Source organism: Excalfactoria chinensis, chromosome 15 (assembly GCF_039878825.1).
Source record: "Excalfactoria chinensis isolate bCotChi1 chromosome 15, bCotChi1.hap2, whole genome shotgun sequence".
Lineage (NCBI taxonomy): Eukaryota > Metazoa > Chordata > Aves > Galliformes > Phasianidae > Excalfactoria > Excalfactoria chinensis.
In genome coordinates, this window is record NC_092839.1 from 9588261 (window position 1) to 9609793 (window position 21533).

The 21533-nt window shown below is 57.2% G+C and overlaps 2 protein-coding genes across 2 annotated transcripts; one reads left to right on the forward strand and one right to left on the reverse strand.

Annotated features, from left to right (window-relative positions):
• The first annotated feature begins 11074 nt into the window (after nt 1-11074).
• PSMF1 (proteasome inhibitor subunit 1) lies at nt 11075-16688 on the forward strand. The gene is made up of 7 exons (XM_072350005.1): nt 11075-11398; nt 11834-11986; nt 12633-12715; nt 12975-13160; nt 13520-13573; nt 15202-15360; nt 15496-16688. Exons 1-7 carry the CDS (start codon nt 11270-11272, stop codon nt 15545-15547), a joined length of 816 nt encoding a protein of 271 aa, XP_072206106.1. The 5' UTR covers nt 11075-11269; the 3' UTR covers nt 15548-16688.
• Nucleotides 16689-16835: 147 nt separating this feature from the next.
• Nucleotides 16836-20606, reverse strand: TMEM74B (transmembrane protein 74B). Its single transcript, XM_072350006.1, has 2 exons — nt 20572-20606; nt 16836-20171 (listed from the first exon to the last, which is right to left on the reverse strand). The coding sequence occupies exon 2, from the start codon at nt 20157-20159 to the stop codon at nt 19671-19673; it is 489 nt and encodes a 162-aa protein (XP_072206107.1). The 5' UTR covers nt 20160-20171; nt 20572-20606; the 3' UTR covers nt 16836-19670.
• Between the last annotated feature and the right edge of the window lie 927 nt (nt 20607-21533).

Here is a 21533-nt window from a genome sequence, read left to right on the forward strand (position 1 = left end):
TTGAGCTGAGCTGGTCGCAGATGAGTGGAACTGGGTCTTGCTAAGCAAAGTTGTGCTGAGCTGAAGTGAGCTGAGCTGAGCCAGCCTTTGTTGAGCTGAGCAGAGCTGGGCCAAACCAAGCCAATCTAGCTGAGCCAAGCTGAGCTGCAGCTCCCAGCAGCTGCCTGCACCCCTCACCCCGTGCACAACCCAGTGGTCTCAGCACACTTAGAGGGAGCCCTGTGCCCACCTTGGGCATCGGCAGGGGCAAAGCGTGTGTGTGGGATGCTCTGATCTGTGTGTGGGATGCTTGGCAGCAGTTCCCCACTACAGGTCAGAACCCGGAGTGAAGGCCGCCCCTTACCCAAAGCAGGGACCTGGGATGTGCTGGGCCTGCTTTATTTGGGAGGGCACAGGTCAGGCTGGGGGACCACTGAGCACCAGCAGACTCACTGCAGCTCAGGGTTTCTGTCCTTGTTGCCTCCATTTCCCACCTGGATTTCTCCCTCCTGCTCCCCCAGCCCTCCCCACATGTCTCTCTCTACCTCTCCCATCCCACACATGAGCATTTCATTCCCGAGGAGTTACGATTCAGACAACAAAGAAACCACTTCAGACCCCTTTGGCCTTGCCCATAGGAAACCAGGAGTAATCATGCTTGGGATCGCTTTCGGTTTTTTCTCAAGCCATTGTGAAATAAATTGAAAAATTACCCATAAAACACAGGTTTTCAGCATCTGGCACAGCACTGCTTTCCATAAACAAGCGTGCCTGCAGGAACGTGCCCCTGTTGTGGGGCTGGTGGGGCCCCGTGTGTGCGTGGCACTGTATGGCAGAGCAATGTGGGATCGGGAGAGTCCGTGTTTGTTTGTTTCACATGCATTTGATGTATTAAAGTCCCCCAGCAGCAGCCAGCCTCTACCTCACTCTCCCCAGCCCTTTGTCCCTTGTAAATGGAGCTGCTGCTGCCCCAGGAGGTGCGGATGCTGCTGGCTGCAACTTTGCCACCCCGCTCCAGTTATTGTTGCCCTGATCCCAGCATCGCTGCTCCCAGCATCACTGCCCTCCTCCTGGCACCACGCTGCATCCGAGGCCAACCCCCGTGCTAACACGTGCTAATTGGGTGGCTCTTGTTAGCGCTGTGTCCCTGGGGCCGGCACACAGCAGGTCCCTCAGCTCATCCCTCAGGCTGTACAATGCCCGCGGAGGCTTTGCCAATGACAGTGATGACACCATTCCCGGGCTGTGCCATTTGCTGCTAACGAGCCCGATGGGCGATGAGTGCTTGCGCAGGAGCAGATCAATCCCGTTCGTTTCCCTTAACGTGGTCATTTTATGACTACTCCTCCTAAAATTGCAGTGGGAAGGGATGATTTGCTGTCCGCTCATTAATCAAACGCCTGTTACCTCTTTGTTCTCGGCGGCGTTTCGGGGCGAGGTGCCCGGCTGGGGCCGTGGCCAGGGGCTGCACTGACTCACGGTCAGCACCAGAGCGCACAGAGTGGAGCCCGCGGGCGCCCTGGCAGCTCCCCGCTCCCTCCCACAGCTCCACACCGTGCCAGCGTTGGGGGAATGCAATGTTCCTCCTCTGTCTTCCAAAGCACCGGGGAGAAAACGGCCAGAGAGATAATTCAGAAAGTTTGTTTGACACTTGAGTGTGCTTTCATCTCTGGGAAACGTTGGGGGCCTTCCAAGGCTGCACCGCCCAGGGGCACCACACTGCGATGATGTGAGTTGGGGATGCCAGGAGTCCAGAGGGAGCCTGCCGGGATGGAGGGATGAGGTGGGATGGAGGGAGCCCAATGGGATGGAAGGGGCCCAGTGCTCCCTGTGGGTGAGGCATTGATTCCTCCCAGGTCTGAGCCCTGCGTGCCGTGCTGGCGGGGAGGAGCGGCTTTCCGAAAGCATCGTGCATCCAAAGCGATGAATATGGGTTTGATCAGGGGAGGATTTCGACGGATGGTAGTGGATAAGGAAGAAAAATATTTGGCATTCTTCTCCCATCATAACAAGCCCAGATGCTTGGACGGTGGCAGCCCACTTCCCACAGGAATGGAAATTCACAGCTGCTCCCCACGCCAGCTCGGCAGAGGCCCTTTCCTTGGCATTTATGAAGTGACGGCCCCACCTCATACCGTGCGGGGCATCCCGCAACCTCCATCCACATCCCCTGCATTGCTGGTCTAATCCCATAGCACAGCCCCATCCCATGGCACAGCCATGTCCTGTACTCTGCGGGGTTCATCCTATGGCACGGCTACATCCTGCATGCTGCTGGCCTTGTCCCATGGCATGGCGATATCCTGCGCTCTGCCAGCCTCATCCTGGTCTCCTTCTGGCCTCTCCCATGTGTCCCGTTGCCCTGTGCTGGGGAGGCTGAGCTCTGTGCCCTGTGGGCAATGCACTGGAAGCAGTGAACTTCAGGTCAATCACCCTTGCACCAGCTGAGAGCATGGAACATCCTACAGCATCCTTATGGCAAGATGTTCTCCTCCTCCTGTCATGCCCTGGTCTGTGCCAGCTCCTCTTTGTGCATCCTAAGGGTTGCTCTGAGGATACAGAGCTGCTGAGCATGGAGCACGGGGTCAGCTGGGCAGGAGGAGGGTTGGCTTCACCTCATCCTTAGCCCTGCCAGCACTGCAGCTCCTCTAGCCCTGTCCTGGCTGCTGCAGCAGCTGTGCAGTGGTGGAGCCAAAACAGAAGCACACGCAGAGATGGAATCGGTCTGGAGAAGTGATGAAGGCAGAGGGACAGTGGGAGAAGGGGAACAGAGAAGGAAAGGGAAGGAGAGTGAAGAGGTGAGAGGGGAAGTTTGGTGTTGGAACCGAATTCCTCACCCACGCCAGCAGAGCAGATTTCCAAGTGTTTATTTTATCTCCTTTAGCTTAGCCCTTTAGAGGCAGAATATATTGAATGGCTTGACTTTATATAATGGAAATAATTGAAACAAGACTCCTGGTTCCTCGCTGTAGTTTATCGTGACATGAGCCAAGTGTTACAGCCTCGAGGTGTTGGGGACAGCCACCCTCAGCTCTTGTTGGCTGGTGATAGCTGACACATGTCAGCATTGCTCCCAGGTTCTGTACAGCTGTCAGTAATGGGAACAATGTGATGGCAGCTGCCATGGGCTGGGGCTGGGCATCACCTGCAGCAGTGGGGTTCTGAAGGGAGAGGGGAGTTTGGGGCAGCACTGGGGATGGGGATGCAGGAAGGATGCGCTGGTTGTGAGTGTGGTGTGAGCCGTAGAAAGATGGAGGGAGAGGGATGTGGAGGTTGAGGGCTGTTGGAGATTGTGTTATTTCCTTAGGAGTGGGAAAGCAGAGAGCCCAGCACCTCTGCAATGGGCCCATGCCAAGGGTCCTTTGCATGCCTGCTACCCAACTCTTGCTCCCTCTGCTCAAGAAGCCAGAAAGCTGCAGAGCTGTTTGGACCGAACAGGAGTAAATGCAATGTTGAGAAGTGCCCCGTGTCCAACTCTACCTCATTCCTCTCCACGTTGGCTGCATATTTGTAGGAAAGAGTGGGACAGAGCTTAAAGCAAAAGTGAAAGCCAGAAGAGTGCTTCGGGGAACTGCAGCACTGTACAGGAATCATCAGAAAGCTCTTTCTGCCTTCAGGGCATTCCCCCAGCTGCGCTGTGCTGTGGTTTGGGAAAGACTCCCCTGAGATAAAGCAGGGAAATGGGCTGCAGGGTGATGGATGGATTTGCAGAGCTGGGGGCAGCTCCCACAGCGGGGTCTGTCTGTGGGGAAACCTGGGGACGCAGTGCAGGGCTGTGCCAGGCACCAAGGCATCACTGCAGGCAGTTTTACTGCTGTCGTTCCCCCAAAGTGAGGCATCCACAATCTCTCTGCTGTTAAGCCACACCATGGAGCATTCCCTTATCTGCTGGGTACGGCTATGGGCAGCCCCTGGCTCACTTTGCAGTGCAAGTGTTATATGTGTTAATGGAAGGGAGCGAGGCAGCAGTATGTTAGCAGCTGGCCCTCTTCTGTTCGCCTAAGAATCATTTATGCCAAATTCCAATTGAATTTCTCTTAATATTTCTGCTATTTAAGGAAAGTATTGGGAAAGACAGATGGAAGCATCAGTCAGATGCATGCTCCTGGCTCCGTGTGATTCAGAGCTCAGAAGTCCTCTCCTTTTTCAAACTACGTCGCTCCCTCTCACCCGTCATTCCCAAGAGGGTCAACCCTCTGACTGCAGCCGATGACTCTCACTGGGAGGAATTCAGCAGAAGACAAAGGCTTTGGGCAGGAGCTCCTGGGTGGTGGCATCCCCCTGGCAGCCACAGTGCCCAGAGGGATGTGGCTGCAGCTGCAGCACTCGTGGTCCCCCCGTGCCACCATTCGCCCTCGTCATCCCAGTCATGTGCTGGTGGCCAAGGGCTTGGCACAGCAATGGGGATGGTGGCTCTGCTTCTTGGGTGGCCAAGGGGAAAGCAAACCCCAGTGGAGCTGAGAGCGCGATGCCAGAGCTGGAATTGCCTGGGTGCCACCCTGCCCATGCACAGCCCCAGTGGATGCCACACAGCTCTGTTAGCTGCAAACCCCTCTCGCTTGCAGCCTGCCCGGGGATAGGATCCAATTTGTACAGTGACCAAATCGCATGGCTCCCTGCTTCCCCTCCTCCTCCCCGCCCTGGCTGGTGCTGAAAGGATTTGCTCATGGTTTTGGGCAGCAAGTTAGAAGGAAATAGCGTGTCTTGAGGGCCCTCTGGGCGTCAGCCCTTTGCTTGGATGTGCAGCACATGGCTGAGTGCCCCCAGGCACAGACACGCAGCACTGCAGTGGCTGTGCACTGTGGGGTCAGTGCCACTGGATCCTCCCCTCCTGCTCTCGGTCAGGCTCAGTGTCACACAGCTGAGTGAAGAAACAGCCACGCACCTGCTCCTTGGCCATCTCAAAGTGCCGTCTGTCCTTGTCCTCACTCCTTGCTCCACGGGCCAAGTGCCACCAAACCACCCTGCGCAACCCCAAGCAATGGAAGTCCCCAGCTCCATCCGTGGGAATGAGGGCTGTGGGTTTCCATAGGGATGTGGGTGCTCCTCTTCCTCTCATCCCTGGGCACAGTCACATCCTGGGGTCGCTCCTGGCCCCGCTCCCATTACCCCAGGGGTTGGGGACATGAGCGTGTCACCCCCAAGGGGCCCGTCAGTGCGGCGCAGCCGTGAGTCACAGTGACCCATCAAGTCTTTTCTCAGAATGAACAGCAGCAGGGACACAAGCTTTAATATTTCAGAAGTGAAAATGGAGTGATAATTATATTTTGTCGATGTTCAGGAAAATTGCTACCACCTGGCAGGCGGCAGCCGGCCCTGCTCGGGGCTGACGTCAGGGCTGCCACCAAGCAGCAGGAATTTGGGGTGGAAAGAGGGAAAAAAAGAACAGAAACCAACCCAAAAAGAAAAAGAAAAGGAAAGTGCAGAAATGGTGAAGTTTTGTCCTATGGAAACCTGGAGCTGTGGGAGCAGCCCCATAGCATTGCATGGAGACAAGGGATTCAGCCAAGCTTCCCCAGGTGCTGGAGAGCATCTTGGTGTGTTGCAGGGGAAAAAATAATCCACTACTCGTCACCGTCCCAGAGAAGGGCTCAGCCTTGTTGAAACATCCTCAGCCCTGCGCTGGCATTGGGGCATCCCATTCCCCCTGCAAATGTGGGGGACAAGAAAGGCAGCGGGTGAGCGGCGTCTGTTTGCCATTAGGAACGAGGTTTTAATAAGGCACAGAATGCCAGCAATGTGGTCCTCACCGGTCGCCTCCTTCATCGCAGGGAGAGCCATGGAGAAAAACACTTCTCACTCTTTTTTTCCCCCCTCTTTATATCCTGTTTATGCCGCTAACAAATTCAATTTTCAGGAGCTGGAATCACAACAAAGCCGGCGTTAACACAGCTGAGCTGCTCCAAGCGCTGCTCTCTGTGGGCAGCTCCTCTCCCCGAGCTCATAGAGGACACTCGGCTCCTTCGTCATCCTCCGAAATGCTGAAATGTGGGAGGAAAGGGCTGGGGACTTGAGAGTGCTGGAATGGGTGGTGGTGGCACAGGGACGTGGCTGTCCCTGCATCTGCTGCATGTGTCGCAGGAGGGATGCGGTGGAGCGGCCCCGTTGCCCGCAGCCATGGTGGGAGCAGAGCTGCTCTGCAAGCTCCGGCTTATGGAAAGAATTCTCCACGTGGGAATGTGAGCAAGAAAGATTAAAGGAAGGAAAAATAGATGCCAGAAAAAAAGCGCATTTCCAAATATCCCCTCTCCGCTCCCTGCCACGCACTCAGTCTGGGCGCTCCTGGTGTGCCATCCGTCCTACCCACAGCATTTCAGGGACTTCCATGGGGACAGACCCACCCCAGCTCCACGGGCACGGCGGCACAGAGGGACAGTGCCACCCGGTGCTCTCACTTCTGCCTGGCTCTCAGCAGGGTCTGTCCAACACCATAGTACTGCAGAGTGGGAGAGTGATGCATGGCATGGCCTCCTTGGTGCAAAACGCTCCTCTCCAAGAGAAAGGGGATAATATGAGGTTATCGATGCCTCCTGCTCTTCTGCATTGCTGCTTTGCTCATCTGAGCCTCCTTGGAAGCCACATCCAGACAGGGGCAGGATGCTGCAGGTAGGATGGAGCTCAATCCCAACATCACTGGGATCTGGATGGCACTTGGTGCTCAGCCAAGGCACTGGGAGCGAATTGCAGAGCTCTTGGTGCGTCTTTTCTTTACCTAGAACAGATCAAGAGCTGAACTCCGCTCTTCCCTGCAGTCCTCTCTTTTCCTTTTGCCAAGCTTTCCAGCAGTGCTGGGAGAGTGGAGCAGAATGGGGCTGAGTTGGATGCAGCACCTGGTGGAGTTGGAGGGGTCTGCATGGCGAGGGATCCAGGTGCTGCTTCCCTGCATCTTCACATCCCTACATCCATGCATCCTTCCTTCCTTCTCTCTTTCCCTTCCCCTTCCCTTCCCTTCCCTTCCCTTCCCTTCCCTTCCCTTCCCTTCCCTTCCCTTCCCTTCCCTTCCCTTCCCTTCCCTTCCCTTCCCTTCCCTTCCCTTCCCTTCCCTTCCCTTCCCTTCCCTTCCCTTCCCTTCCCTTCCCTTCCCTTCCCTTCCCTTCCCTTCCCTTCCCTTCCCTTCGGCACTGGCTTGCTGCTGCCATGTCTCTGTGTGTAGATGTCCCCAGAGAACTGGTGGCTTTAGGATGGTGCCATCCCTGTCCCCGTCCCGGCGCATCCCGGGGGCGAGGGCGGCAGCCGGCTGGAGCGAAGCAGCAGCAGCGTCAGTGGACAGCCAGTCCCCAATTCACACCAACCCGAAACAATGACGATGACAGTGACAGAATATAAAGAGATGAAAAATGTGTCTGCGATTTTAACGAGCGGGAAACACCCAGCGTGGGGGACACGGGGGGCAGGAGGACGGTGCGCAGAAACCACTGGTGGGGGGACGTGGGTCCCATTTGTCCCTTAAGTCTCAATGCAGGGCTGCCCCGCTAGCAGCCACCCAGCTCCGATCACACCCGCACACCTTGCAGTGCCCTCCTCCTTCCATCTCTGCTATCCCATCCTACTTTGAGCGTTACTTTTTCACTCCTCTTCCTTTCTTTTTTTTTTTCCTCACCGCCCTTTAAACCCCGTAAATATTTAATACAAAGGAAACCGAAATAAAAGAAAGAAACAAAACCAACCCCCAGCGGAACCGCTCTCAAAATAATTTCACAATCCTCACATATCCCCTCGGCAAATTCAATTTGTAGGAAATAAAGAACAAAACGCGGCCATAAAAGGCTTCTCAACAAATCCTAATGCTTTACATGTGTAAGCACAGAACGCCGTGCCTGCGTGCAGGAGGTGGGCGGAGGTGGGCAGAGGGCACCAAGGGGCTGCGTGGGAGAAATGGGGGCTCTTTGCAGCCCTTAGAGTGAATGCAGGGGAGCCCATCCCATCAGGGATGCTCCATGCCCTTCTCCCTCGCAGGGATGCTCTGCAGCTGTCTGTAGCCCCCAGCTCTGGGCTCTGGGCTGTGCGCTGGGGTCCCTGCAGTCCCCACTGTATCTCTGCTGTGTCCGTTTCCAGCTCACAGCCCCATTTCCCCTCTGCTATTTCCCCCCCCCCCCCCCCCCCTGTTCCTTTAATGTACCTGGCACCTCGGGGAGAATGTTCCCTTTAAGCCTTCCCGTTTTAATAACTTTGATTCTATGTCTTAATTAGTGACCTGGAAAAGACATCCATTGTTATACACCATATGGAGCCGCTACCTCGGGCTGCAAGGGGAGGAGGATTGGTTCCAGCATGGAGTCCCTGTGACCCCGGTGCAGAGCTGGGGGCACAGTACGGTCAGCCCCTGCTCTGTCTGTTGCTGGGAGTCATGGGCAGAGTGGCTCCATCCCTTTGCCGTCCACAGCCCCCCTGTACCCACACCACGCCATCCCCACCCGGGGGCCATGTGCCGCCGGCTCTCTGCAGCATGGATCGGCCACACGCTGCTGGCGGGCAGGGTGCTGCCCTCTGCGGCCGCTTTGATGCGGGGTTCCCTCTGTGCACAGACGGAGCCGGCCCTGCCCGCGGGCCGTGGCTGCATGAAGCAAGGCTGATTGATGGCCTTGTTTTGTTCCTGCAAAGCCTGGCCCAGGCCGTGCACATCCACCGTCACCCAGGAGCCGGGGAGGGATGGCGGTGGCTGCCTGGGCTGTGGGGTGTGGGCTGGGGGTGTCAGGGGGTGCTGCCCCCCAGCTGCTGTGCCTCAGTTTCCCCATCCCCACTGACCCTATGGTTGAAACCATCCCGCTCCTCTCAAGTACGCGGCGCATCCCTGGAGCTAAGGCAGACACAAGGAGCACAGGAACCCCATTTGGGATAATGCTCATTAGGAGTCCAGCAAGATGACCTCCAAAAAATGGAGCTGAGCTCCAGCTGATGAGTCACGGCCATGCCTGCATGATGCGCTCCTTGCAAGCGAGGTTTGCAGCACGGAGCTAACAGGCTTTTCTGGGAAGCACTGGGGCTTTGCGCTTCCTAATTATGTTCAAAGGCTGCTGGCAGCTCGGCTCAGACGGGGATTATGCCTGCTAGAAGCACAGCACTCGGCCTTGTTCAGAGGCCTGAAAGTGCTAATTGACTTTAGGTCTCACGTCGCTGTTGAGAGCCAGCTCCATGCAGCCCAGTCCCTCCTCCTGCTCCTGCTCTGAACCCGCTGCATGTGGTTTGAATTTCTTCTGCAGAGAAAAACCTCCTTTCTCCTGCCCTGGTGTCATCTTACCCTGGAATTTTGGGGGAAATAGAGAGGAGCTTAAATGCTCACAGAGGGACTGCCTCCCCTCTCTGGGAAACAAAGAAAGAGAGGGGCGAAAGTCATCTCGTGGGCACCTTTTGCTGATGCCCTGTCCCATCCAATGTCCCTTGGCACAGGGATGTTGGCACCTCCAAGTGGCTCTGTCCATGCCAGCAGGCACTGGGTGGCCAAGCAGAGCATGAAGAGGAGGATTCTGGCTGAGCAGCACCACTGGCTCAGCCACAGGGATCCCCCCCTTCGGGATGACAGCAGCCTGTGATGCTTCGGCTGCTGCAGGGAATTGCCCATGGCTCCTCTCTGCCTTCTCTCTCTGGATCCTACGCCAAAGGTGGTGTACGTGACACGGCACAGCACAGTCAGCCAGCTACCCTGGCTGCCATTCCCAGCATGGAGGGCTCATGGGCCGCGGACGATTGGGAAATCAGTTTCCTCTTCTCCCCGTTACGACATTGCAGTGGGCGCCTCCATCGGGAGCTGTGAGGCAGCAGGAAAGTATGAAGGTCAGGAAGGCTGAGGTTTGTGTGGCGGAGGTGAGCCCTGCCCGAGGCACCCCTCCACCTGCCCGTGTACCACTGCCGCATGCACCCCGCTCCTGGGTGCTCCCCATTCCCAGTGCCACAGGCAGGAGGGCTGCTGCCACAGATCCAGGCAGACACATTCAATGAACGCTCCCTACATGCTAACTTACCCCATTCCTACTCCTATCTTCTATTTTAAAGGCTGCATGGTTTTCTGGAAGTTGATCATCTCCGTTGCTCCAACACCAGCACTGTTGTGACGTTCTTGCCTTGCAGCACTAATGAGGCCGGCCTTGCAACCCTCGTCACCTCGTTAAGGATGTGGCTGCCAGCCCCAGCTGTGCTGCCCGCTGCCTCCCACTTTGTTTGCAGGCTGCAGGACTGGTGTGAGAGGAGCCACTTGCGTTTGGCCAGTGGTTTTCAGCACCAAAGAGCTACAGAGCCAGCCAGATGCTAGGACAGGAGCTGAGTGGAACAGGCAGTGGCAGCAGGAAGCACTTTTGATACGAGGAAGGGAAAAGAAATGAAGTTGCAGTGCAGATGTCAGGTCTCGTGCAGACCCTGCCTGTAGAAGGAGACCCCAGGTTGATGCAAGGCTGGGATCAGCGCTGCATTTAACCTCAGCCCTGTTAAACCTGTCCAACAAAATGGAGCCAGAAACTCACTGCATGGGTAGGGCTGGACTCACCCTGCATGGCTCTGTCGTACCATCTCATACCACAGAGGCCTTCTATGGAGCTGGGACTAGCAGGACCATTCGCAAGAGGTGCAACATTTCCACAGCCAGCAGGGAGATGATTCACTAACGGGCAGCGCTGAGCAGCAGGACAGGCTGCGGTCAGTTGTTCAGCTTCAGTGACTTCTTGAGGGGGAAATGGAAAGAGCGGACAGTGCAAGTTAATGAATAGACGCATCGTGAAGTCAATATGAATCAGAGCATCCCCAAGGAGCTGCAGATCAGATTGGGAAAGCAGCAGATGATGCTTTTCCTTGGCACAGGGCTCCTTTGTCCAGACAATGGCTCATTGCCGTGCAGGTAACAAGGGAAGTGCTCAGTCCAGGGGTGCATGAGAACACGGCTGCAGGTTCTTTAGACTTTTATTCACTGGGGCAGTAAATGTTTTGGTTGTAACACTTCTGGTGAGAAAGAGCCCGGGCTTATGGAGCAGGAGCCGGGCAGCAGGGCAGGAACCGGCACATGGACCGCAGCGAGCCCCGCCACGTCCAACAGGCCGCCCCCGAGAGGGAGCAGCGCTGCAGCCCAGCCGTGGAAACCCAGCTCTCCCCACCTCCCCCCGACCCGCCCCCGGCGGCCATTTCAATTCAGCCCCCCCCACCCCCGAGGCCTCCGCCGGGCGCTGCGCAGCAGACGGGAGCCCCCTAGTGAGGGCCGGCCCGGATCAACCGGGGACGCGGCTCCGGCCCGGCCTGGCTCGGCGTAAGGGGAGGGCCCGGCCCGGCCTAGCCTGGCCGCGCCTGCTCGGTGCGGTGCGGAGCGGCCATGGCGGGGTTGGAGCTGCTGTACCGCTCGGCTCAAGCCGGCATCTCCTGCTCGCAGGATGCGTTGGTTTGCGGCATCCATTGGGAGCTGATCCAGCACGGCTACCGCTGCCTCGGCGCCGGAGAGCAGGTACGGGGTGGGCAGCACCGCTTCCGGGCCTCGCTAGGCCGCGACGATCCTCGGCCTTTCCTGGCGCCTCACGCCGCCGCCGCGCGGCCCGACCCGGCAGCCGGAGGGAACGACTCGTGGGCCCTGTGGATTGTCCCGGTACCGGCGGAACCTGGAGATGGAGCGGCCGAGCGGTGCGGCTGCGATGTAGTGCTGGGGTTTGGTGCTTTGGGAAGGCTGTGGTTACAGGGGTACCAGAGCTGAGATGGGGGGTGGGGAGCACGGGAGGGGTCCAGACAGCGCCCCCCCATGCTTGGGAGCTATGGGGGTGATGAGTGATAGAGAGCAGCATCTCCTGGTCGGGGTCTTTGTTGCCTTCAACTCAGCAAGAGCTGGCTGTGTGTCCTCCTGTTCTAGCTGCTAGCAGGTCTCACTGTCTTGTTTGTCTTCTTGTAGCCAGGTCCTGATGAAAGGAAGTCAGAGCTGCTGCCTGCTGGTTGGGAAACCAACAAGGAGGTGTATACACTGCGCTACAAGTCCACAGATGATGCCAGAGAACTGCTTCTGAAGGCCATTGTGGTGGAAGACAGTATGATCCTCAATGTCATGGTGAGCACCCAAACTGATTGCTGTAGAAATTAGAGTCCTTTCAGATGCAGCGTCTGCTACTGTCCAAAATGTGAAAAACAGTAGAGCCAATTCCTTAAATATTTTGCTGCTACTTTTTCTGCCTTCCAGTATCATTTGTGCCCTAGGGATGATTGGATGGTGCAGACCAAGGGCCCATTAGGGGCTGCAGACCTATCACAGCAGCAGCAGATGTGGCCTGGCATGAAGCTAGTCAAACACAGCCACGTCTGGCCATGGATACAGTTCTTCTTGCACCCTGGCCCGATGTCCCTTTGTGTGCCCCTTTTCCAGCTGAGGATGTGTTTTCACATCACTTCCCAATATTCACATGGCTGGGATGTTTTTGCCCCATGTCATTTCTTCCTGACTTTGGCTGTCATGGGATTTTGGTCCTTCACAGCCTGGGCTGGGGGAAGCAAGCAGGGAGAGCTTTGCTGCATGTTGTATTTTTGTTGTATTGGGGTGGGTTTTTTTTTTGCTGCTGGGGATTTGGGCACTGCACAGGGACACAGACAGGAAGCAAGCAAGCTTGTTCTTCATGTCCTGACCTTCCTACCTGCTTGCTCCCTCCCTCAGTCCTAGCTCTGCCTGGCTGCTAACACTGTGCTTCTCCTTTCTTTACCAGGATCATGCTTCTCAGAAGGTGGCAGACGTGACCTTGGCGGTGGCTGACTACATCAACCCAGAGCACCTGAATGATTTCCACAAGTAATCTCAGTTCTCTGACATCTCCTGCAGGAGAAAAAGTCTCACCAGCGTGGGGAGGGGGACAGATGGGGTCAGGGATCAGGTTGGGAGGAGCCTGGAGGACTCTTCTCTCCAGCACAAATTCAGGGTGCCAACTGGGTACATGTTTTGTGCCAGGGATGCCAAAAGAATGGCTGTCCTCTCACCACCCCTGTCCAGCATCTTTGTGCCTGAGTGCCATGGCCTTCCTGTCCCACCACACTGCCTCTCCTCCCTGCAGGGTGTACAAGAACATGGAGGAGTTGAGGACAACGATTGTTTCAGGTATCATCTCTCCCCTCGGGGTTCCCACAGAAAAGGCCAAGAAGGAATCCCAGGCAGAGAAGAAGGATCCTGTCTCACCCCAGGATTATAACCCCCTCGGGATCCCTCCCCGGCACCCTGCAGGCATGAGAGCACCATCCTGGTGAGTGAGCAGCTGGTGTCCGCTGAAGGTCCTGCACAAACTTTACCTCTGTATTGGTTGAGGGACCATGGGGGCTTGGGGGCTGGTGGAGCGGGGACAGCAGGGGAAAAGACAACGCTGTGGTATATGGCAAACAGGTTCTCCCCTCTGTTCCCCTGCAAGCCTTTGGCTGGAAGTCAGAGATGCTGTGGTGGCTCTGCTGTCTGGGGAACTAGCTGTAGCTTCTGCCTTGTGTGTCACTTCTTGTTTCTTTAGCCTCACTGCTGTCTGCTTGAGCTTAGGGTGCGAGATACTCCTTCCAGCCAGCAACACAAAGTCAGCCCTTCACTGAAAGTCTTATTCACTGTGTGCTGTTTCAGGCCTTCTCCTTTGAATCCCTTCGCTGTTGGTGGGCAGGACCTGGACCCTTTGGGGTGAGTATGGCTGGGGGAGGTGGCGCTTCGTATGTCCTGGGAGTGTCACCCAGCTCTGCCCTTTACTGAGGGATCTTCCCTGAAACAGCTGCAGTCGGTCTGGCTCAGGCATTGAGCAAAGTGTGTCTGAGTGCGGGTGGCAGCGGAACAGTTCCTCATTACAAATTGCAAAGGAGCAATTGACAGTTGCTAAACCTCAGTATGGTTCTAATATTGTAATAAGATCCCGTCGCTTGCTTAGATGATAGGTTGCAATCTGCGTCTGTTTAATAATCAGCCTGTATTCATTTAACATGCGCTAATTCCTTCAGTAAATCAAAGCTGAATACATCGTTAAGTGAATGTAAGTCTCTAATTTAAAATGGTACCAGCTGCTGCATTTACAGTCCAGCAGGCTTAAAGTTGAGTCCACAGATGCCCAAGTCCTGATTGTGAGCCTCCTGGCTTTTTGGGGCACTCAAGAGCAGGGATGCTGGAGAAAGCCTGAGTGGAAGCCGGGCTGTTTGGAGGATTGATCTTCCCAGATGCATCTCTGGGTCTTTGGTTTGGTTGGGCAAGAAGAACCTGTCATCTGCCATTCCAGATAAAAGCACATCTTCAGACATAAAACAGTCCTTGGAGTTGTTGCAAAGCGCCTTGCAGCCCAAGGGAGTCCTCCTTAGAACAGCTCTCCAGTGGGGATCACATTTTTTCCCTCTTGCGAGACTTGATTCTCTGCGGGTTTGGCTAGAAAAGGGCCGGCTGGAAACATCCTGCCCTACTGGAAGGAGAAGCTGGGGTGACTGGAAGGAAACCTGATAGTGTGAGGAAAAGGGGTTCAGTTGTGGGGGGACGACTTTGTTTTTCCCACTGCCTCCAGCTCTCCATTGACAGTTTCTCTGTAAGTGACCAAAAAATGACTGTAAGTGGAAGCAGATTTGTGTGCTGACACCTGTCAGCGCTGGGGCCAGAGACCCAGACTCCCAGGCTTATGCTCATGGGGCCTGGCTGTCCTGGGGCGCTCTGGGCAGCCAGCCTGGCGTAATGGAACTCATTAACGCGGTTGTTAATGACTTGTATGATGGCAGTGCTGTCCAGAGACTCCAGCCGAGTTTGCATAAAGCCGACGATGAGGAATGGCACTCACAGCATGGGGCAGCTCTGAGGAGCCGCCGTGGTCAGTAAATGACTTCCAGGCAGTGCTTTGGAAAGGTTCACAGGGTCTGCAGGCTCTTGCAACACCGTGTTCCCCTAGGGGAGCAGGGATGGGGACTACAAGTGGCAGTGAGGGCCGGCAGCTCCGATGCATGGTCAGCAGCCCACTGGGGACTTAGCAGCCATGGCTTGTGTTCTGCCTGGCTCCTTGCAGGAACTTAAAGGAAGAGGGAGACTGCTGCTGTTGCTTCCTTCTGCATGTCTCCAGCTAGAATGAGAAGTTGTCAGTATGGTGGTGCCTTGGATCTGGATATTTGCTCATGCCCTGGGTTAGGTGTGCGTGCTGCAGCCATAGGACTCCCATCTCAGCGTTATTAAGCTACAGTTAACACCCTGCGCTGAGCATGTGTTGTGGTGCAGCATGGAGAAGGGTGCAGGAGTAGTTTGCTCTTGTGTGCCAATCTCATCTCATTTGCTGCCTTTCCTCTCGCCAGAGGTCGGAGCGGTGGAATGATCGTTGATCCTCTCCGGTCTGGGTTCCCGCAGCCTGGCATTGACCCATCAGCAGGTCTCCCCGGTCGCCTTCCCCCAGGAGCAGTTCCACCAGGAGCCAGATTTGACCCCTTTGGCCCCTTAGGGGCTGGTAGGGCCGGGTAGGTGTTCGGCCATGCCTGGGCAGCCATTGCAGCCAAGTACCTCAGCATGCTTCCAGTCTGCCCCTGCCCTGCTGCTCCTTCCAGGGTTGTGCTCTTGCTCCTGATTTGACTTTGTTCTCAATTGCTTTCTAGGCCAGATCCTGACCACCTCCCACCTCCAGGCTATGATGACATGTTCATGTGAGGAGTCACTGAGTGGTTTCTCAGCTAGCTGCGGCCGGAGCAGCCTCCTGGAGCGAGGAGCACTTTCCCTTCTTCATTCCCCTCTTTGGTGGGCTTTGATCTTTTCAGCAGCGATTTTCCTCTCCCTGCTCCGGGCCACGCTCCTGTGCTTCAGACTGGCTATAAAGGTTTCCATATGCACAGAACAAAAGAGGAGGCAGTAGGTCCATTTCTTTCTCTACTCCTCCAAGAGTAGCTGGCCATGGGTACGCAGCAGACATGGGCCTGCCCTGAGCCAGGGCAGTGTTGGGAGCAGCGTGGTGTGCTGAGAGCAGCCCTGGGCTTTGAGGTTTCCTCCTCTTCTTCTCCAGGGTGGCATAGCTTTTGCTGCTGGGATTATGCATGCAGTCAGTGGTGAGGAGGGAGTTGGCTTCTTGCCACTCCCATGCTGGGGAGCTGCAATAGTCTTCGCTGAAAGCTTCAGCTGGAGAAGGCTTCCCATGCAGAGATGGTTTCTCTCTGCTCTTTATCCCAACAGAGTGCTGATCAGCACTCTAAAGCCCATCTCATAGGGTCTCTGTGGGCAGACCCCCAATAGTGGCTCAGGTGGGCTTCTGCGTGGATATGCACACTGGATGTGCAGGGCTCCAACAGCAAAGCATGAAAAGAGACGTACAGTGAATTCCTGGCATTACTTGGCCCCCTGTAGTCCTTCATTCCTGGGGATGTGTGCCAAACCCACAGGCGGGTTGGAGGGCTGCCTGTTGGGCACTGTGTTGGGTTGGGGTGGAACAGAGGGGGCTTGGGTGCCTACTTGAACTCTGGGTCCAGCACAGTCTCTCTGTGCCTGGTGGAGCTGAAGGATTTAGAGCTTTGCTTTGCAGCAGGTTTATAGGAACATGTTTCGCTGCTGTCAGTCCCATGGCATGAGACTTGTGCCCAGCTGGACTCTGTGCTGCCACCAGCGAACAGCTTGTGGAGGAAGAACAAGACCTGCATGGGACATAGGATTCTCAGCTCTTTCTGGGACCCCCTCCCTTTCCTGCAGCTCCCCATGTCAGATAATTTTGAGGCTGGAGCCTACAAAGGAGTTCAATATTTTCTAATCGTGGTTTGATTTCTTGGAAGGATGTTCATGAGTTTGAAATAAACATCTGATAACAGTGTTGTGTTGGCAGTTGCTGGGGGTGATCCCCCTGCCCCAGTTGGCCACCTCATCTCCCCACACAAGAAGAGGAGCCCCAAAGCTGCACTTAGGAGCTCTGTTCTGTCTGTGCTCGCCCTACCTGGGCTGGTGGGTTTGAGCTGGAAGCCGGCTTTGTTCTTTCCCTTCAGCATCAGCGCTATTCTGAGATGATGAGACTCTTATTAAGAAAATTAAGCGGAGAATGGCCCAGCCCTTGTTTGGTGGTAATTGGCTCTCCAGGGCACTGAACGCCGTTCTTACACTGCATGCAGCTGCATAGGCATAAATAAAAAGGGGAAGTGCCCCCCTCTCTCCCTTTTCCCCTAAGGCTTTTCCTTTTAAACCCCTTTTGCCTACAAACGTAGCTGATAACAGCTGAGTTGCAGTGTATGTAACCCGGGACTGCGTGCGTGTGGGAGAGGGAGGGCTGGCCATAGAAATATGGCGCTGGGTGAACTGGAGCAGGGTGAGGCTCCTGTTGTGTCCCCACTGTTCTCCCAGCTCCTGGGCAGCCCCGACCTGGCTGTGTGAGGTTGGGATGTGCAGCTCTGTGAGGAGAGGAAGTGGTTCTGCCTTATCAGAGAGGCTCTCTGCGGGAGACAGCTGCTTTCTGCTGCCTGCATTAATCATGTGCTGCAACCTTTCAGGAGGGAGAAACACAGCCTGCTTTGATGGGGCTAATTAAAACGATCCAGCGCCAGGAGAGGCTGTGTCAGGTTCTGATAAACAATCTTTTGTCTGCAGCTCTTAACCCCAGTGGGTTCGCAGTGCCTTGCAGCTTGGGGGAGCAGGTGGGAGAGGAGGGGATTGAAAAGAGGATGAGTACAGCCAGAGCTGGGGTAGCTGTGGGCTCGTGGTTGAGCCTTGGGGCTGCTGTGGTCCAGAGGGCAGAGGTGTGGGGAGATGTGGATCCTGCACCAAGCATGGCCATCAACACCAGCACTAATGTGAGCAACTGAAGCTGTTAACATGCAAGGGAGCAAGGAGCATCTTGAGCTGATTTCATGGGGGTTTGTAAAGAGTGGTTGGGGCTGGAGTGTGCGATCCTGGCACAGGCACAGCCCTCACTCCTCCCGCAGTGCCAAGGAGGTGCTTCCACATCACGGTTGAAGAAAGGCACTGGATTATTGGCAATGGCTTGATGTCCCTGGAGAGTCCTTCAGGCCATCTGCCGGCCTGCCCAGCCAACAGCACCTGCCTCTCATGCTCCCAATGGCAGAGCCCTCGTTCTGCTAATTACCCTGCAGATGATGCTCTGAGCCAGGATCCTGCATGCCCCATAGACGGTGTGAGGGAAGAACCGGTGGATATTGCACAGATGGGGAAACAAAGCAGCCTCTGTTGTAGAGGAGTGAGGGAGGTGTATGGGGCTGTTCCCTCCTGCACTCCAGGACCCTGAAGATGGGTGCTCAAGAGCTCTGTGCTGAGCCAGCTTCTCCATTGGAATGGCTTTCCAATGGAATGGCTTTCACTGTGCCTCCAGGGGCACGAGGACTTTTCTAGGGGCATCCCGAAGCTGCCCCAACCCACCCATTAACAGCTGCACAGCCCCAGGGTGCGACACTGGGGCCGAGGCCTCATCCTGCCCACACTGCCCTGCTCCAGCCCACCTCACTGGGGCAGATTTCTCTCACCACCTGGTAATATTTTGGGTTCCTTCCTAAATAAATCATCACTTTGGTTCCGTATTTCCAGCCTACTGCACTGCTCGCCTCTGGTCCCACTGCTACCTCTGGTCCCACTGCTGCCCCTGTGCAAAATCATTCTCCAGTCCTACAGGTCTCAGTGGGGAGCCTCTTTAATGGCATTCCTTCCTCGACGCACTTCATTCACCTTAAATATTTATATTTCAATCCGGAGGATTTTCCCCCAGTCCTCCAGGCCCTCCTTAAGGGACAGCACAGCAATGTGCTGGCACAGCGATGACAGCCTATTTCCATTAACACCCCGTCCGACAGCCCCACACTCTTAACACAAAGGAGAATTTCTTTTGCCCATATAACGCAGGTGTTCAGCAGATGCAGCCTGCGTGAGGCCATCTGAGGATTCCAATACTAAACACAGAGCACGGGTGGGTGACACAGGGCCGTGTGGTCCTTCACAGCACAGAGGAATGGACACCATTGTGCAGGATGGGGATGGCTGCAGGCTGTTCCCAGCCATGGGAGTAGTGGGAACACCAAAGGATTCTATGGGAGCCCTGGGACAAGATCTGGCCCCAGTGATTGTACCACCGCTGTGGGGCTGTGTTTTCCTATGGGACAATCCCTTGCCTTTCTCAGCATCCTGCTCAGGCCGTTTCTTTTTTCTCTCCACAGAACCTTGTGCTTTAATGATGCTTCATGTTTAATTCCCGAGATGCAGTGTTACCTTCGTGCTGCAGACAATGGCTCTTGTGAGCAGCACAAAGGCACCCCAGTGGGGCAGAGCTGCTTCTCTAGAACAGGCGAAGAAGGACCACGCTGCTCAGGGCGAGTTATCCTCTCTCCTCCAGACAGAGCACCCTGGTTTCTGAGGCCGTTGTGGGGCTGCTGGTGGGACGCTGGGCACGGGGGGGAGGGTCCCAGCCTTCATCCTGCTCTCGTGGGACATGAAGGCTGCAGGTCAGGAGGAGGTGGCCCCGTGGATGGCGGTCACGTTGAGGTCCCCTTCTCTTCTGCCCAGAGTGGTGCAAAACGCCAGCTCTACGCCACAGAGTTTTACAAGAAACTATTGCTACGAAAGGTTGCTGATGGCAGAAAATCAGATGCTACATCCCAAAGAGGAGCTCGGCCTCGACTCCAGCCCGGCTCAGGGCATGGGCGTCTCACAGTGCCGTCAGCCCGCTGCTGGTGGAAGGCGGTCCCGGTGCTGCGGGACAGGACCCCGTCCCGGGAGGGGCAAGGAAGGTGTCCGATAGCGAAGCCTCCCCGATGGCATCGATGTTGCGGTGCGGCGAGGGGGGTGCCGGTGTGCGGGGCTACGATCCGGACCCCTCGGGGTGCTGCTGGGGTGGGGGGCTCAGCTGGCTCTCCAGCAGCGCCTGGGCCCCCTCAGCCGACACCCGCCGCAGCCGCAGCCGCACGGAGCCGTAGGTGCTCCCTGCACGGCGGGCGGCACGGGCCCGGCGGCGGGCGGCGGCGGCGGCCAGCAGGAGAGCGGCGAGCAGCAGCCCCCCCAGGGCCAGCAGAGCCAGCCCGGCCACCGTGCAGCGGTCGAGGCGGGCTCGGAGCCGCGCCGCCCTCTCTTCCAGCCGCTCCATCTGCCGCGCCGGTACGGTCGGGTCGGGACGCGCCGCCCGCGGCACAGCCCCCGCCAGCACCACCAGCGCTGCCCCGCTCAGCGCGCAGCCCAGCGCCAGCGCCAGCCCCGGGCCCGGAGCCGGACCGAGCCCCCCCGGGCCGCCCCCGTCCGCCGCCGCCGCCGCTTCGCCTGGGCTCCGCAGCTCCGCCGCCCGCGGGGACGCCATGGAGCCGCCGCCCTGCGAGGAGAGAGGTGAGCGGAGGAGCGGGCTGCATCCCCCGTACCGCCTGCCCCAGCCGGGATGAACCCCCACCCTTCACCCCCAAACCCGGCCTCCGGAGCGAGCTGCTCCCGCCCGAGCCCCCGAGCCCCAAGGACCCGCGTCCCCGAACCGGGCTGCTCCCTCCCTTGCCCCATCGGCCCGAACCTCCCCAGCCCCCGGGACCCACCTCCCGAACCGGGCTTCATCCCGCGTTCCCCCACCGGGTTGTCCCCTCCTCCCTCACCATCCCGGGAGCCCGTGACACCCCCGGGCCGTCTTCCCCGGTTCGGGCTGTGCACCCCGCTCCACGTCCCGGACCTGCCGTTCCCTCCGCTCCCCCGGTTCCCTCCCCGCACCGAGCCGCCTCTCCCCGCACCGAGCTGCGTTCCCTCTTCCTCGGTCCCAGCCGCCTCCCCGGTCCCGCCCCGCCGCTGCCCGCACCGAGCTGCCCCCCCCGGCCGCCTACCCCCGCCGGGTCCCCGGTGCCGGTGCAGCAACGGCGGAGGGAGGGGATGGCGGTGGGACCCCGCGGTGCTCCCGGCGCTGCACGCACACACGTGCAAACGTAGCGGCGGCTGCCCCAGGGGTACACACGTGCACACACGTGTGCATACACACACACACACACGCACGGCTGCACACCGGCACCGCCCGTGTAATGCATCACCTGCAGCGGAGGGATCCTGGGGTGGGGAGTTTGCAGAAGGAGGGAGTGAAGCAGCACTGCAACACGGAATGTGCCCAGGGGGTGTCCCTATAGGGTGCTGGCCATGCACCCCCCAGCCCACCAGCCCCAATGGGGCCACAGAACAGCACCAGGCTGCAGCCTCACAGCACAGGGAGCTGTTATTCATTCCCTTTTCCCACTGGCACCGTCTGCACACGCTCTGCTTCTCTTTGACCTGAAACTGGACCCAGGCCCGAGCCCCAGCAGTGACCTGCTGGCAGGAGCGTGCCTTGAGCCGTGTCGTTAATGAGACGTGTGCTATTCCTGCCTTTGGAGCTGTGCCTGGAGATGGTGGTGAGGATGTAAATCCCGACTGATAGCGGGTGGGCTGCTGAAAGCTGCCGGGAAGATCTGTCCGTCACATTGCCATTCCCTTCAGCACATTTGCATGCCTCGAGCACCTTCACCAGCTCACATATGACAGCGTGAGGTGATGCTCAGATGCTGCTGGCAGCACCAGGTGGGCTCACACTCCCGCTCCCTGCACCCCAAGCCCCCCAACACACCCCACTCCCCCATGAAACAAATCCCACAGCCACTCTCAGCTCCATCCAACCCACAGCACCGGAGCAACGTCCTTCACAGTGACATCAAACAGCAGCTTGCTACCA